This window comes from Hyperolius riggenbachi, chromosome 1 (genome assembly GCF_040937935.1).
Source record: "Hyperolius riggenbachi isolate aHypRig1 chromosome 1, aHypRig1.pri, whole genome shotgun sequence".
Lineage (NCBI taxonomy): Eukaryota > Metazoa > Chordata > Amphibia > Anura > Hyperoliidae > Hyperolius > Hyperolius riggenbachi.
Window position 1 is genome coordinate 292985309 of NC_090646.1, and position 17648 is coordinate 293002956.

At 43.5% G+C, this 17648-nt stretch overlaps 1 protein-coding gene across 4 annotated transcripts in view; it reads right to left on the minus strand.

Moving 5' to 3' along the window:
• Positions 1–17648, minus strand: part of LOC137508077 (fibrillin-2-like) — a 710315-nt gene that overhangs the window by 28700 nt on the left and 663967 nt on the right. For all 4 annotated transcript variants that reach the window (XM_068233727.1, XM_068233729.1, XM_068233728.1 and 1 more), the window contains 13 exons: positions 16963–17088; positions 16734–16859; positions 16235–16351; positions 16002–16130; positions 15387–15506; positions 13623–13748; positions 13209–13361; positions 6210–6275; positions 5967–6092; positions 5495–5614; positions 4411–4530; positions 4044–4175; positions 3208–3333 (listed from right to left, as the gene is read on the minus strand). In XM_068233727.1, coding sequence (XP_068089828.1) covers positions 3208–3333; positions 4044–4175; positions 4411–4530; positions 5495–5614; positions 5967–6092; positions 6210–6275; positions 13209–13361; positions 13623–13748; positions 15387–15506; positions 16002–16130; positions 16235–16351; positions 16734–16859; positions 16963–17088 — 1587 coding nt within the window. The remainder of the gene's footprint in view (positions 1–3207; positions 3334–4043; positions 4176–4410; positions 4531–5494; positions 5615–5966; positions 6093–6209; positions 6276–13208; positions 13362–13622; positions 13749–15386; positions 15507–16001; positions 16131–16234; positions 16352–16733; positions 16860–16962; positions 17089–17648) is intronic.

Genomic DNA, 17648 nt, shown 5'->3' on the forward strand with positions numbered 1-17648 from the left:
GGTGGAGTTTTGCCTGGTCCTTCAGTTGCACATAGACTGAGGGCTACGCGTGCGCGCGCCAGGCGACAGGACCTTTATGCGAATAGAAGGGGAGTCAGCTGATCGGCCGGTCAGCTGACTCCAGCAGTGCTCCTGATTGACTGAGTGACTGGGGCGGCGCTATGGGGCGCTCTCAGTATATATAGGACCTGCCTGTCAGTAGCTCCTCGTCTGCTGTTGCAAATGCTACGTGTTAGGACTCAGACCTTAGTCAGATCCCAAAGTGTGCTAGAACCAGCAGGAGCTGGGGATCTACACTTAGTCAGATTCTGTTGATAGCTAAAGTACTAATTGAATTGTATTATTTGTTATGACCTTCTGCCAGCCTTGACTACTCTTCTGACTACTGATTCTGTGCTTCTGCCTATCTGATCCTGTTGCCGACTCAGCCTGAACACTACTCTGATTTAGCCTTCTGTCTTTGTACCGTATCTGTTCTTTTGTTGCCAAATCTGCTTGTCTGACTCTCCTGCCCTCACCAGTGAGCCTAGTCTCTGGTGAGAGATTCTCTGTACAGCTTAATCACCTGCTCCTCAGGTGACCAGTAGCTGCAGTACAGTCTGAATCACCTGCTCCTTAGGTGACCAGTAGCTGCAGTACAGTCTGAATCACCTGCTCCTCAGGTGGCCAGTAGCTGCGCTACACTCTTAGTCACCTGCTCCTCAGGTGATTAGGAGCTGCAGTACAGTGTTGATCTCCTGCCCCTCAGGTGATCACCGACTACAGTGCAGTCTGAATCACCCACTCCTCGGGTGATCAATATACGTTGTATTACTGTTGCACCAAACACCTATCTTTACATCTGGTTGTCCTGTGTCTCGCTATACTCGCATTATTGGTGATTCTGCAGATCACTACATAATTAGGCATAGCATCTGTATTATTGGTGATACTGCAGATCACCAATAATCAGAAAATCTGTTCTTGCTGACACCAATCATTACAACATGTAAGAGGAAAATGAGGAAAACAATGCTCGTTGGCCGAGTGGTCGCTGGCCGAGTGGTCATGAGGGGTCGGGGGCTGCTCTACACATGCTGGATTCTCAAAAGAGGCGGTTGTTACTGCACCTCTCGGCTGAATTTTGTCTAGTGTGTGTACAGAGCTTAGGTTCAGAATGGGCTTCTTCAGTTGGGCTCAGGGGTACTTGAACTTGTTGAAGTCATTTAAAGCGGTTTAACACCCAGCATTACAACTTTGCTTTAAAAGATTGCTTACAGCTTAGAATGCCAGATTTTTTTTAAGCAGAAATTCACTGAATGGGTTAAACATGACATTTTAGTGTTGGATTTAACTAGGAATCCGCATCCGTTCTTATCTTTAGTTACAAATGTATCTTTGTTTGGAATGCAATTAGACCTCTGAAAAGCCTGCCGGGGAAGCCCTCTTTGTTCTCTCAGAGCAGTGTTTGTTTATTACTTTGTAAATAAATACATTTGTAACTAAACCTAAGCACAGAGGAGGATTTTTAGCTAAACGCAGCACTAAAATGTTATGTTTAATCCATTCAGTGAATTTCTGCTAAAAAAAAAATCTGGCATAATCGTTTCTAAGCTGTAAGCAATCCTTTAAAGCAAAGTTGAAATGCTGGGTGTTAGACCACTTTAAACGCATCACATTTTGATACTGTAAAATGATAAACTGCACAAAAACAAACCTAAACAAGTATTTTCTAGTTAAATAAAAGCGGATAAGGCAATGTGCGAAACACATCCAAATACATGTATGGAGTATTGTAACAAACATATATGTCTCAAGAGATGCTTAAGATGATGTACCTACCACAGAGGCACATGATAAAAAGCATCGTCCATAAGGGCGTACATGCTGTAATAATGCACAGTGACCAGAACCACACTGTCAAGAGTACCTGAACTCTGGTCGTCTTTTTTGATTAAAATGAATTTTGGTGCTTTCCTCTAAATCAAGACTATATAAATGCCTTTACTTTGATTCTTACTAGTCTCACTGACCACCAGATATTCTAATTTCCTGCTTTTGAATTCCCAGCAGTAGATGTCACTCTAAGCCCATCCCTCAATCCTGTTACCTTCTATTGTAAATAAAGTTACAGTACCAAACAATAAAAATATAAATGATAAAAGAGGGAATTCCACCATAACCCATGCCTCGAATTAGGTTTTAAAAATGCAAGCAAATATACCAATTCAACTACAACTAACAGGAAAGCTATGTAGGAGTTTAGAGAATAGTCATCATATAGACATACATCATGTCAGCATCTTAAACAAGCTATCAAAAAAAAAAGTTATGCAGGTTTTGGGGCTGATAACACATAATCAGTACTTTAACTGCATCTATCTACCTATATTCATGTGTCAGGAAATAAAGCGATGGGTTGGCAATGACAACTCTAATATATACTGTATATATATTTTTTTCCCTAGACAGCATGCTTTGAGGAAAACCGTTTGTCTGTGTGCACATGCCACCTAGTGTCAACCTAGAAGACTGCTCAGTCTGGTTGCCCGGATCAGAGTGGCAGTCATACTGCTACACTGTGACTAATCACTGTTCTATATGTTCTTTGAGGGAAGATGGAGACGATAGCTCTACACTCACTACACTAGCCCTGTTGTTACATTTTAGATTCTCACTCTAATTTTGAGGCAGGGAACACACTTGATTGTTTTCGTGCGCATTTTCTGTACAGAAAAACTGAGAACTGATCAGGGAAGAAATTCACAGACTCCGGCACTCCATAGGAAAACTTCCGTTTATTGAAGCCACACAGCAACAAATACAACAGATGCCCCTTCTGTCTACCTGTAGAAAAACTGAGAACTCATGTTAATCAATGGGCTAGTTCACACTTAATATGTTGTTCGCGCGCAGAAAAAAACCTGACATTCTGCATGATGACTCTACGCATTTTGTCAGTTTTTTTCTATCAATTACATCAGCTGCTGTGAAAAAACGCGCATTTTCCTGCATCAAAACACACTTGGTGTGCAGAAAAAGTATGCAGAAAAACGCGCGCAGAAAACTGAAAGACAAGTGTGTTCCCTGCCTTAGACTTCACACCTTGAAAATATCTGCAGTAGTAACTATGCAGCAAATAGATATGGGGATTAAATACAGTCTTTGGGAGAAATAAATCCTGAGAAGGGAGTAAGTTTATTCTTTGGTTATGGGACTTTTACTCACCTATGCATTCTGTTCCAGAGGAGCTAACCTGGAAACCTTCATTGCAGTCACATCTGTAACTCCCAATAGAGTTCACACAGCGTCCATTAGGGCAAATTCCAGGCTTTGTGCGACATTCATTTTCATCTATTAAAACAGGAAAACAAAGTGGATCATGGAATCAGCAGCTGCTAACAGAGTAGATAAAACGCTATTCTGTCAGCAAGTATCAGGACACATAAGGAAAAATAAATGACACTCTAAAATAAATACACATTACTCTACAAACAATATTTACTATATTGGTTGTTTTTATTCATGCCACATTTATATCTGCTAAACTGTATACTTGTATTTCTGAATTCTGGAGTACCGTTTTATTATACATATGGCATTAATTTAGTACCCTTGAGAAACTAGTACTGTATATGGAGTACAATCTTCTAGTTAAATTACATCAGCAATACTGACCTGCCATTGAGAGACTTTTATTGATTAATGTACAAAGATAATTATTAACATTAGCAGGAAATAGACTGCTAATTAGTTTTGATAACACAAGTAAGTTAGAAACTATCAAATGCTAACCTGTATGATAAATAATGGTACTGCATTATACAGAATACATACAAGACCATTTCTAATGACGCACAAAACTGTAATCAATAAGAACCCCCCTCCCAAAAATGTTTTATAAAATGAACAGATTAACGAACCTTGATTTACTTTCTCCAACTTAGCGCAAGTGCAAATATAGGACCGAGAGGGTGAAAAACCTACTTTTACTTCAGTTTCCAGACTCTAAGCAACATTTAAGTATCTAGATAATTCATATTTGAGTCCTTGTAATAACTTACCCATACAGCCTTCCCCATCTGGGCGTCTCTGCATGCCTGGTGGGCAGATACACATAAATGTCCCAATAAGGTTCTTACACATCATGCCCCGGGATTCACAGTCATGTAGACCTTCTGCACATTCATCTAAATCTACAATACAAAAAAAACCAAAGAGTTCCATAGGCATAGGGCCTTACTGACAGATAAGTGTACAGATTTAATTGCGCTAAAGAGCATCTAAAACTAAAAAACATAAAGTCTAAATATTAATATGGCAGAAAACAAATGTACAGGATAAATGCAATAAGTAAATGACAGCAGCGTTAGGCATTCTCATTGGTAATATTACACAATGCCTTGGAAATTGCCCAGTAAAGTGTTATACCTTTGCACATCCTGCGATCCTCTCGAAGGGTATATCCAGATGGGCATGTGCATTCATATGATCCATAAGTGTTTATGCAGCGGAAAGCACACAGCAGTGGATTTGTGCACTCATTGATATCTGAAAAATAAAGACAGTACAAGGTAATACATCTTTAAAGCACAATTCCATTCTTAAGTAAATAGCAGTGTTGTTATTATCATTGTCATGTGCCAAGACAACAAACAGTGCTGCAGAGTACTATCAATAACATATAAGCCAGTAGCCACAGACCAAGGAATATATAGAATTCCTGCTGCAGGTCCATTACCATTAGGGTCTTTTGTAGTGGGACTAAAAGAAACCAAAGGCCTCATAAGCTCAAAAGCCCCATAAGGTAAATGATCTGCAAAGTATAATGCCTTTGAAATTGTACTTGGTGGTGCTACAGTTCTAAATACTTATTCAATGAAATAAAAATAAATAAATAAATAAAAAATGTTGCAGTGGAGTATCATGTAAGACAGAAAGGGCTATGGGCCAAGTTTGGACTACTGGCAATCTGGCAAAGCCACAAACTCATCTGGCAAAGCCACAAACTCACAAGCCCCTGAGTTTAAATATTAAACAGCGCCCTTAGCACTGTATATATAATAATTGCATGACTTTGCATCCCAAAAACTGCTTTCCAAAGACAACCACGTTGGCCCTTTCAATTCACTTTTTCTTCTAAGTGATATTTTCACACCTTAACAATAAGATTCATTTTACGCTAACAAGCAACCAATAAAATACTCTTTTTTCACCTACTTTTTGGTACTTTTGCAATTGAAGAGTGCTGAAAAGTTATTTTAAACAGAAGATGAAAATGTATCTCCTGGGAGAAAAAAGTGAATTGCATATGGCCTATTGTGAGAAGTATAAGCAGGTGAAGGTGCGCAGTCTTTAAATTACTATTATTATTCAAGTACATAGAGCTGATCATTACGAATGAAGAGATAAGAAATCAGAGGCTGAAGGAGGGCACTAGGTAGTCCCTCAGGCCCAGTGGCCCAACTGTGGTCACAACATTTGCAAAATGAGGTGAAGTAGGCATTGTCATTACCTTCACAAGTCATCATTGGGCCTGGCTCAAACCCTTCATCGCAAGCACATTCAAAGCCTCCAACCACATTGGAGCATGTTCCGTTGCCACAAGGGTTTCCAATGGAGCATTCATCTGTATCTGTTTATAGTTAGAAAAACATAATTATCCAGTGTTTTGGTTTTTGTATGTATTTAATATTTTGATAGTTTATCTTTAGCTAAAAGCAGTAATAATTATGAGGACTTTCATATTTTTCTTTGAAACCACAATGATGCCCATAAAAAAATTAAATAAGTTTTTATATTATAAAATAAGTGTATAATAAAAATGTTATATTACTGCTTTAACAAGGCTCCACCTTTATATATTTCTGTTATCTGCTGGATTTTGTCATATTCTTTTACGTTGTCAGCATTTCCTGCTATTATCATTTTTGATTTATATAAATCTGGAGTACTGTAGTGCACAATAGCAGTCCCGTCTTACTTACCAACGCAGTTAACACCTGTGTAATCCAGATTGTAGCCAAATGGACATTCACATCGGAAAGAGCCATCCGTGTTAATGCAGACTCCATTGATGCACACTCCTGGATTCTCAGCACATTCGTTGACATCTACAAGGACAAGGGAAGAAGAAACAAAATATTTCTGAGACTGAAATTCGGAATGAAATGTGTAATGCCATATCGTGCTATACAACTAATTAATACTTGCTGTGTAAATTGACTGACCTTCTCTGGTGTCTGCAATGTTGGGGAAGGAACCCAAACCATATGGACATAGTTCCTGGAAACCAACTGAACGGGAAAGGAAGTTATTCAAATGTTAAAGGAACACAGCCAATAGCTATAAATATGAATTATTTGCATTACTTATGTGCATGAAGTATGCCTACCAAATGAATTGCAGCTGTGATTATTATCGCAGACATTGTCAATAGATATATTACTTGAATGTTGAATTAGTTAAATGATACATAAGTTGAATGTTGATTGAAATTGGTAGGTCACTATGGTTATCGGTGATCAAGAAAGTTTAAGTTCCAGTTCTTGGTTAACATACTTATATTTATTGAATCAAATAGATTTTGACAGGACCTTTGAAGTCAAAGGGCTTATTTTATTTAAAAGAAATGGCATAGACACCCAGGGGTGCAGCTAAGGTTTTTGTGGCCCCAAGCGGACTGCAGGCCGAGGCCCACAACCTGCGGCGCGCGAAGCGCGCCGCGCCGGAAAAAGGGGTGTGTTCATTGCGCGGGAAAGTGGGCGTGACATGACATGTGGGTGGAGCCAGGGTGTGGCCATGACATGTGGGTGGAGCCAACTGCATGATGCTTACATGTCAATATGGACCAGAAAAACAAAACAAACATTTCAATGTAGAAAGCGGTAGACTTTACCCCCCCCCCCCCCCCCCCTAAAAAAGAAAAAAAAATACATAAACAACAAATACATAAGTAGGACATTAGACTATGGTAGGGATTAGATGGTGAGCTCCTCTGAGAGCAGTCAGTGACATGGCTATGTACTTTGTAAAGTGCTGCACAAGAGGTCACGGCGGTAGTAATGCACTAGCACAGAACGCTGTGATATGCAGGAGCAAACACGGCCAAGCATGCACAACAGAGCACACAGCCAGCCCGGTACACCAGCCCCAAGCCTGATCGCAGCCAACAGTATAGGTGCCAAGGTACGCAGGGCCGGCCTTTGCTATGAGCGAGCTGTGCGGTCGCTCAGGGCGCCATGCTATCAAGGGCGCATGCGCCCTGTCGCCCCTTGCCGCCCGCTGTCTCCCTCTCCGTCTATATTTAGAGCAGGACTACAAGAAAATGGCCACCGATGTCCACAAATGCAGACAAACGGTGGCCATTTTCTTGTATCCTGCTCTAACTACAGATGGAGCGGAGGCGGGGAGAGAAGAGTGACGTCGGCGCTGGAGCTGGATGTCAGGTGAGTCAGTCTCAGCCCGGCCCGCTGCCACATAAAGGGGGGGGGGGGGGGTTTGCCTGGGGCAAACTACCTACACCGGTGGCAAACTACCTACACTGGGAGCAAACTACCTACACTGGGGGCAAACTACCTACACTGGGGGCATACTGGGGGCAAACTACCTACACTGGTGGCAAACTACCTACACTGGGGGCAAACTACCTACACTGGGGGCAAACTACCTACACTGGGGGCAAACTACCTACACTGGGGGCATACTACCTACACTGGGGGCAAACTACCTACACTGGGAGCATACTGGGGCATACTACCTACACTGGGGGCATACTCGGGTAAACTACCTACACTGGGGGCATACTGGGGTAAACTACCTACACTGGGGGCATACTACCTACACTGGGGGCATACTACCTACACTGGGGGCAACCATGCTACTACACTGGGGGAAACTGTACTAGCTACACTGAGGGCAGCAATGCTACCTATATGGGGCAACTATACTACCTACACTGGGGGCAACTATGCTACCTATATAGGGACAACTATGCTACTTATGGGGGGCAACAAAATCCGGTTTCGCTCAGGGCGCTGTGAAACCTAAGGCCGGCCCTGAAGGTACGTCAGTGCGGCGCCACTGCAAAGAAATGGGCATGGTCATGACATCATGTGAGCGGGGCTAACATAGGTAACGCATAACAGTGAGGCGGCAGGCCAGAGTTTCCTCCCACAACAGTTAGGCAAAGTTACTCTAATGCTGGGTACACACTGAGATTTTCTGGTCGATTTACTGTCAGATGGATTATTTCCAACATGTTCGATTTGCTTTCCGATCGTTTTCCGAGCATTTTCCGATCGATTTCATATTAAAGTGCACGGAAATCGATCGGAAAATGCTCGGAAAACAATCGAAAAGCAAATCGGACATGTTGGAAATAATCCATCTGACAGTAAATCGACCAGAAAATCTCATAGTGTGTACCCAGCATAAGGCTCCCTGCACACTGCAAATCCGATTTGCGATTCCAATTTTCCCTGAATGCTAGCAACAGAATAACGCAGAAAAAACAGCATGCAGTAACGATTAAAAATCGGAATCACATGCAGTGTGCAGGGAGCCTAAGAGTAATTAGACATGCCACAAACTATAAGGAAGCAGTGTTTCTGCCATGATGTGGTAAGAAAGAAGATTTGCATCATGGATGCGCAGATGATAAATCAGCAGAAACTGCTATTTATTAGCATACCATTTAGTAATCATGAGATGACAAAAGAATGTCAAATGCTGCAACAATGATCCCAAAGCAGCAAATGTAGCCAACTATGACCATCAAGTAATAAATGCAGCAACCATTACCTCTGACATATAAACTGCAACAACCGTTACCTCCGACACATCAAATGCAAGAACCATTACCTCTGACACATGATATGCAACAACCAGGGCTGTGGAGTCGGTACAAAAATCTTCCGATTCAGACTCCTCAGTTTATGAAACCACGACTCCCGACTCCAACTCTGACTCCGGGTACCCAAAATGGCTCTGACTCCTCGACTCCGACTCCTTAGTCTAATACTTAACAGGGCTGTGGATTTTGTACAAAAATCATCCGACTCCTGACTCCGACTCCTCAGTTTATGAAATCAACGACTCCAACTCCAGGTGCCCAAAATTGCCCAGACTCCGACTCCATAGCCCTGGCAACAACCCCTACTTCTCACACATGATATGCAAAAACCTTACTTCCGACACATAATAAGCAACAACTATTACCTCCAATACATGAAATGCAAGAACCATTACATCTGAAACATGATATCCAACAACCCCAACTTCCGACAAATGAATGCAGCAAATGATTTCCCTAACACATGGAATACAGCAAACTTTACTTTTGACATATGAAATGCATCAAATCGGAAATTAGGAAAATATTACCTCCCACACGTTAAAATTCAGTAAGCATTATCCACCCACACATGAAAAATACACATATAAAAATGCAGCAAATGTTACCTTAGACATAATTTAATTAAATGTTCTGGCCCACTGGGTGCTGGCAGGATGGAGCTGCTGAGTAGGGTGGGATAGTGAAACTGGATGCGGCTGAGAGGGCGACACTGGGCGGAAGGAGGGTGACATTGCCTGGAAGGGGAGGAGGATGACACTAGTTGGGGAGGAGGATGACACTAGGTGGGGAGGAGGATAACACTGGGTGGGGAGAGGGTAACACTGGGTGGGGAGAGGGTGACACTGACTGGGTTGGGAGGTGGGTGATACTAATGGGGTGTGGAGGAGGGTGACAGACACTAAGTGGGGAGGAGTGTAATAGGTAGGTGTCCCAGTAAAGGTAGCTAGGCGTAAATAGGCGCCCCCGTAGGTAGCTAGGCGTAGGTAGGTGCCCCTATAGGTAGATAGGCGTAGGTAGGTGCCCCATAGGTAGCTAGGCGTAGGTAGGTGCCCCCTGTAGGTAGCTAGGCATAGGTAGGTGCCCCCATAGGTAGCTAGGTGCCCCTATAGGTAGCTAGGTGTAGCTAGGTGCCCCTATAGGTAGCTAGGCATAGGTAGGTTCCCCCATAGGTAGGTAGGTGCCCCATAGGTAGGTGCTCCATAGGCAGCTAGGCGTAGGTAGGTGCCCCATAGGTAGCTAGGCGTCGGTAGGTGCCCCCTGTAGGTAGCTAGGCGTAGGGAGGTGCCCCATAGGTAGCTAGGTGTAGGTAGGTTCCCCCATAGGTAGGTAGGTGCCCCATAGGTAGCTAGTCATAGGTAGGTGCCCCCTGTAGGTAGCTAGGCGTAGGTAGGTGCTCCATAGGTAGGTAGGTAGGAGTCCCAGTATAGGTAGCTAGGTGCTACTATAGGTAGCTAGGCGTAGGTAGGTGCCCCATAGGTAGCTAGGCATAGGTAGGTGCCCCATAGGTAGCTAGGCGTGGGTAGGTGCCCCATAGGTAGCTAGGCATAGCTAGGTGCCCCTATAGGTAGCTAGGCGTAGGTAGGTGCCCCCATAGGCAGCTAGGCGTAGGTAGGTGCCCCATAGGTAGCTAGGCATCAGTAGGTGCCCCCTGTAGGTAGCTAGGCATAGGTAGGTGCCCCCATAGGTAGCTAGGTGTAGCTAGGTGCCCCCATAGGTATCTAGGTGTAGCTAGGTGCCCCTATAGGTAGCTAGGTATAGGTAGGTTCCCCTATAGGTAGGTAGGTGCCCCATAGGTAGGTGCTCCATAGGCAGCTAGGTATAGGTAGGTGCCCCATAGGTAGCTAGGCGTCGGTAGGTGCCCCCTGTAGGTAGCTAGGCGTAGGGAGGTGCCCCATAGGTAGCTAGGCATAGGTAGGTTCCCCCATAGGTAGGTAGGTGCCCCATAGGTAGCTAGGCATAGGTAGGTGCCCCCTGTAGGTAGCTAGGTGTAGGTAGGTGCTCCATAGGTAGGTAGGAGTCCCAGTATAGGTAGCTAGGTGCCACTATAGGTAGCTAGGTGTAGGTAGGTGCCCCATAGGTAGCTAGGCGTAGGTAGGTGCCCCATAGGTAGATAGGTGTAGGTAGGTGCCCCATAGGTAGCTAGGTGTAGGTAGGTGCCCCATAGATAGCTAGGCATAGCTAGGTGCCCCCATAGGTAGATAGCTAGGCATAAGTAGGTGCCCCCATAGATAGCGAGCGGGCAGGGAGCAGGGGTAGAAGGCAGACAGGCGGGCAAGGAGATTGGTGGCTTTGCCGGGAGTCATGCACCATTTGTACTTCCGGTTCCTGCAGTCCATGTGGAACGCAGAACCGGAAGTATGCGGCGCATACACCCGGCTTCAGGGAGGGTGGGCAGAGCAGTGGGCGGGGGCGGGGGCGGAACTAAAGCGGCCAAGCAGCTGCTCTATTGGTGGGTGGGCAGGGACAGAGCCTTCCCCTCGCCGGAGTCTGCCCGCCCCCTGAGCCCGTACCAAGAAGCCGCTGCGGCAGGACGGTGACGGTGTGACGTCATAACGACGTCACGGAGACTCCGAGGCCCCTAAAAACATGAGGCCCCAAGCAGCCGCTTGGTCTGCTTGGTGCCTGGCGGCGCCCCTGTAGACACCTTACTTTGGTCCTCTGGAGAAACAATTAAGCTTACAGTTGACATAATCCAGCGCTGCGTAATATGTTGGCGCTTTATAAATACAATAAATAATAATAATAATAATATGTGTTAGGTAGTTCAACACCTTCAACTATAACTTCAATGGCAGAAAAGCTAAATTAATTTAAATGTGTTGCAATAAACCAGCAGCATTACTGCAGGCTGCAGTTACAGGGTGCTCACACCACATGTTTATTCACATAGAGAATGAATGTATTACAATTCCATTACCTTCGATTTAAAATATAAAGAACAATGAAGTTCCAAATATTTATAAGCTTTATGCAATGTTGTAATTGGCCACCTTCATTCTTGAGTATGGCTTGCACATAAACAACTTGAAGACACTGTCATTGCCATTCTTTTTTAAATTAGGTATAGCATAAAAAAGTCTGCAGAAGAGGCAAACTGAGCTGTTTCTACACACTATAACTATAAAAAAATATCCCCCTCATTTGAAGAACAATCTCAAGCAAAAGCTACTTGTTTGCAGGTGAAGTACTTATGTAAATAAGTACTTTACTTAATCTGTATATAAGAAGCCAGCCTCTAACACTTGGGGCCATATCCTATTCAAGGTGAGAAGTAGCTTGCAGATGCGAGCTACTTATCACCTTGCCATCGCGTGAGAATTACCGGCAAATCCTATTGCCCATATCCTTCGCGCGATGGCCGACCGTTAAGGAGCATTACTCAGGCGAAAGCCTGAGCGATGCTCCCTATTACCGGGCGATGGAGAGTGAGGTTTACGCTGTGGTGCTGTCCATCAGCACCACGGCCTCACTCCCCACACATGCGCACTCGCCTGCCGACACCTTCCGCCGCAGCATCTGGGGGTCTCCTTATTCCCAGAGCTCCCCGTCGGGTCACCGCACACTGTAGAAGCCCCCCCATGTAGCTGCGCCGGCACCCCTGCATACATACCGCCGCAGATCACCCGACGCCTCTCGCCGCAAAAACCGTCATGTAATTACAGTGTATCTGACACTGTAATTACTGTCCGCATAGAAGGAGCCCGGGCAAAGCATCTTTGAATCTGCAGTCTGGGCTCCCCATTGGTCCGCTGTGTGAGCCATTTTATTGGTTCAGACAGTGGACCAATGGGGAGCCCAGGCTGCAGAATCAAAGATGCTTTGCCCGGGCTCCTTCTATGCGCACAGTAATTACAGTGTCAGATACACTGTAATTACACGACGGATTTTGCGGCGAGAGGCGTCGGGTGATCTGCGGCGGTATGTATGCAGGGGTGCCGGCGCAGCTACATAGGGGGCTTCTACAGTGTGCGGCGACCCGACGGGGAGCTTTGGGGGTCTCCAGATGCTGCGACGGTGACGTGCGTTAGCCAGTTTAGACCTGCTTTTTGCAGGTCTAAGCTAACGCTCATGTCTGCTGGGAAGTATCGCTTCCCGGAGGCATGATAAGGGTATTTGGATAACGTGTTAGGAACTCGCTGGGCGATTATATCGCCCAAGCGAGTTCTTTTCCACCTGGGGGGGGTCTAAAGTTTTATAAGATTAGGCGATGCAACCATCGCCTAAGTTAAGAACTCGCCAGTGTTTAGCACTGGCAAGTTCATCAATAGAATATGGCCCTTGGTTTCTTATATGAGCCCAAACCACTTATAACCATTCAATAATGTTCATTAGCAGTGTTTCCCCATTCTGATACCTAATTTCTTGTTCTTACCAGTTCCCTCATGTGGACACAGTTCACAAGGGTCTCCCCATCCCTCTGCAGCCATTGTGCTGCAGCAGCACTTGGTTTTTGTAGTGTTAAAGGCTTTAGGAACAGAACATTTTCCATTGTCAAACTGCGTGAAACAGAAGCTGTTGCGAGTATCTGTTAAGAAATAGAATTTTGCAGACATTATACATCGATTATCATACAATTAACAGTTATAAACTTTCAACTGCTTTTTAAACAGAAATAGTAAAGGTATCAGTCATAGACAAAGAGAAAGTCTGACTTTGTTTTTGATGTAGTATATTGGTCAAAAGAATGAGCTTTGAGAGTTATTTCCAACAGACAAATTTGTAGATTTACTACTGTAAGCTATCAGTGCAGCATAGGCAGACAGCATGGCTCATCATCAGTACATACCAAAGCAACGGCGTTTATTATCAGAAAGAATGAATCCTGGTGGGCATATGCACTCGAAGCTGCCATCGGTGTTAGTGCAGGTGCCAAATAAGCAGATGTTTGGCTCTTCATCACATTCATTGATATCTTTAAGAAAAAAAACACTTAATCAATAACAACCCTACAGTTAAGAACATTTAAAATAAACACTTTTTGTACATAGTTTTAAGTAGGTATGGTCAATGAGATGCAAGTAATTTTGAGTTGATGCAGTATTATGCAAATTTTGTAGGCAAATTTATGCAGCTTGAAAACTAACCAATCAAATCCTGCTGAGGTAAAAATTGAATGGTCCATTTTCAAGCTGCATACATTTGCATACAAATTTTGCATAATCCTGCTTCAACTTGAAATGATTTTCATCTCATTGACCATTCCTAAATTTAACCACTTTACCACCAGGGGCGTAGAAACATGTACCGCCCCTGGAGGTACCGCCGCTGTCCGCGCTCCAGCTCGATCCCACGCTCGTGCACTCCGCCGCCCGCTCGTCCGGAGATCAATGAACGGGAAAAACCATTCCTGTTTGTTGATCTCAGCCCTCCAGCAATGAACAAAAAATTACTGTGGCCATCTTGTGGCCAAATAGTAAAACTACATCCAAAAACATTTTTAATAAATACCTAATTTTACATTATAAATTAACTCATTACCTCCCACACGCCCCAATTTTTTTTTTTGTAATAAAAAGAAAAAAAAAATTACAATAATAAAAAAAATACATAAATAGTTACCTTAGGGACTGAACTCTTTAAATATTTATGTCAAGAGGGTATAACACTGTTACTTTATAAACTATGGGCTTGTAATTAGGGATGGACGCAAAACTGAAAAAAATGCACCTTTATTTCCAAATAAAATATTGGTGCCAAACATTGTGATAGGGACATAATTTAAATGGTGTAATAACCGGGACAAATGGGCAAATACAATACGTGGGTTTTAATTATGAAGGCATGTATTATTTTAAAACTCTAATGGCCGAAAACTGAGAAATAATGATTTTTTTTCAGTTTTTTTCTTATTCTTTCTGTTAAAATGCATTTACAGTAAAGTAGCTCTTAGCAAAACGTACCACCCAAAGAAAGCCTAATTGGTGGCGGAAAAAACAAGATATAGTCCATTTCATTGCGATAAGTAATGATAACGTTATAGACGAATGAATGGAAGGAGCGCTGAAAGGTGAAAATTGCTCTGGTTGTCAAGCGGTTAAGCATTTTATAGTCAGGAAAAGTTTAAAATTAGTTGTCTTAACAAGCACTTTTTAAATATCTTTAAATAAACACATACCAGATAATTCATAATCTAGGCAAAAAGCCTAGCATTAGCAAATATATTTATCATATTTACATTAATGGTTTTCATATGCACTATTTACTTTGAGTTGTAAGTAGTAGCAGTAGTTTTAGAATCTTTAGGGAGAGTTCGCAATTATCCCTGTGATTTTTGGCTGGCTTTTTCTATATGCGTTTCTCTGAAGTCAATTAGAAATCGCATGCAATGATGTACACATTTATGCTGCAAGAAGTGCTTTTTTCACACATGAAAAAATGCTAATTTTAGCAGAAGTGCGATTTTCCATTGACTTTAATAAGATGTCAAGCAAATGTTTTTTTGCACATTAAGAAAATGCACACAACTTTAAATAGTGTGCACCCAGCCTTAGTATCTTATCACAAAACTGTTCTCTTCACATTGCAGAAATGATATTACTACTGTACTCACCAATGCAGTTGTCATTCTGCACTGCATATCCTGGAGGACAGATACAGCGGAAGGATCCTTCCAGATTTTGACATGTGCCAGGAGAACAGGTCCCAGGTAGACTAACACACTCATTAATATCTGAAGAAGAAAAGGGACAGGGTCACAACTATATTGAAATGCCTACAGTATAAACTAGCGTTCTAATTTTGTTTAGTACCTTGAAGGAGATAGGCACTTTTTCTACCTACTCATTATGTATTTCTTATCTGTTCTTTTCTTTTTATCACTAGGAGTTCTGGAAAAGTTTGCCAGTTCAACCCTTCCCTCCTCTCCTTCCCCCCCCCCCCCCCCCCCCCCAGTCATAGATTTCAAGAAAAATCTAGGAAATCTTAGCGGGGATGTCCACAGAGTAAAGATTATACATTGCTCTGCAGTCTTGTCCTTTTTGGAGACTCAACAGTTACCTTTTGAAAAGTATAAGTCTTGACTGCTGCCCAGGCTTAACCACTGAATCTTCCCGCCTTTATCCTCCTGACCCTTAGACACCCTGTCACTGCACTGGCTGTCCAACCATATTTTGTATACCTTGGATTGTAAACGAGAGTCCTGAAGGTAAGTCATGCAAGCACTTACCCACACAGTTCTTTCCATCTGGGGTGATCTCATAGCCTTCCTGACACAGACACTGGAAAGAGCCAATGTTATTGATGCATTGTCCATTTCGGCAGACTTGTCCAACAAGTGAAGAGCACTCATCTATGTCTATTTCATAAGAAAACATCAGATGAACACAATGACAGTGCCTATTCTTACACATTGAAAACAGATGAAAGGGTATAGTACCACAACTTGTGCAGAAAACTTACCCATACAGTCATTGTTATGAGTCAATTCAAATCCAGGGAAGCAGAGGCAGTTATAAGACCCAACGGTATTCTTGCAGGTGCCATTGCCACAAGGCTGGCGGTCACACTCATCAATATCTACAATGTACAGATAATACAACAACAGGCATGGTTATTGTCTAGGCAATACATTATTTCCTATGTATAATGCTGGGCATAGACGGGTCGTTTTTCCCTTATCAATTGAGCCGCTGATGGCTTGATTGATAATATCCAACAGGTCCAATGACCCGCCGGATAGATTCCCCGCTCGATCCCCGCGGGGGGACAATAGCGGGGAATTGAGCGGAAGATAAGGAGCGCCCACGGGGACGAGCGGAAATTGATCCGGCCACCCGTGGGGACGAGCGGGGACGCGCGGGGATGCGGTGGGAGTCGATCCGGCAGCTAATCGAGCTGCCGGGTCAACCCATGTATGCCCAGCATAAGTTTTAAAGTTGTTTGCAGTTCAGTCTCTCACCCATGCACATTGTTTGGTCTGCAGTTGCTTTGAATCCATTGTGACAGATACAGATGTAGCTTCCAGTTGTATCCATACATGTTCCATGGCTGCAGACATTGGGTATCTCATTACACTCATTCCGGCCTGCAAAAAAACAAAAAAAAAAAAAAAACAGCATGCAGTGAAGGATTAACTTTAAACATACACAGCAATCAAAATACTCCGCCAATAACATATTTAAACTTACCCACACAAGCTCCACTTGGGGACAGTTTGTATCCACTGGAACATTCACAGCGGTATGAACCAGGGATGTTAATGCAATCTGCATTTATCTGGCACAGGTTCTCTCCACTGCTGCACTCATCAATGTCTAAAAACACAAGTGAAACACATACATTATTTCTGATACCTTTCCATTTTCATAAAACACAAACAGTCTTCCTAAGTCATATTGATTTGGAAGATTACATACAGCCCATTGCCTGTAGGCAATTATAGAGAAAGAAAATAACAATGGCCTCCAACCTGAGTTGGAAGGCCAACACCTCCTCCACTCAGAGGAAAGCCCAACACAGGCTATTCTTCCTCCGCCAACTGAAGAAGTTCGGCATGGACCAGAAACTTCTGCCGAGCTTCTACTCTACCACAACTGAATCTGCTCTTCCTTTCTAGTCTGGGACACTGGCTCCTCTGCCAGGGACAGACATAAACTACAGAGAGTCATCAGATCAGCAGAAAGAATCATTGGGAAACCACCCCCCTCCTCTGGACCTACTCCACAACACAAGACTCCAGAGCTCTGAGGATCACCAACTATCCCTCACACCCTTCAGGCTATAGGCTTAGTTCCATCTCCACCAGGACCCAGTGGTGTAGCTGAGGAGCTTAAGGCACCGGTGCGAGTTTTACATAAGGCTCCAAGCACTCTAG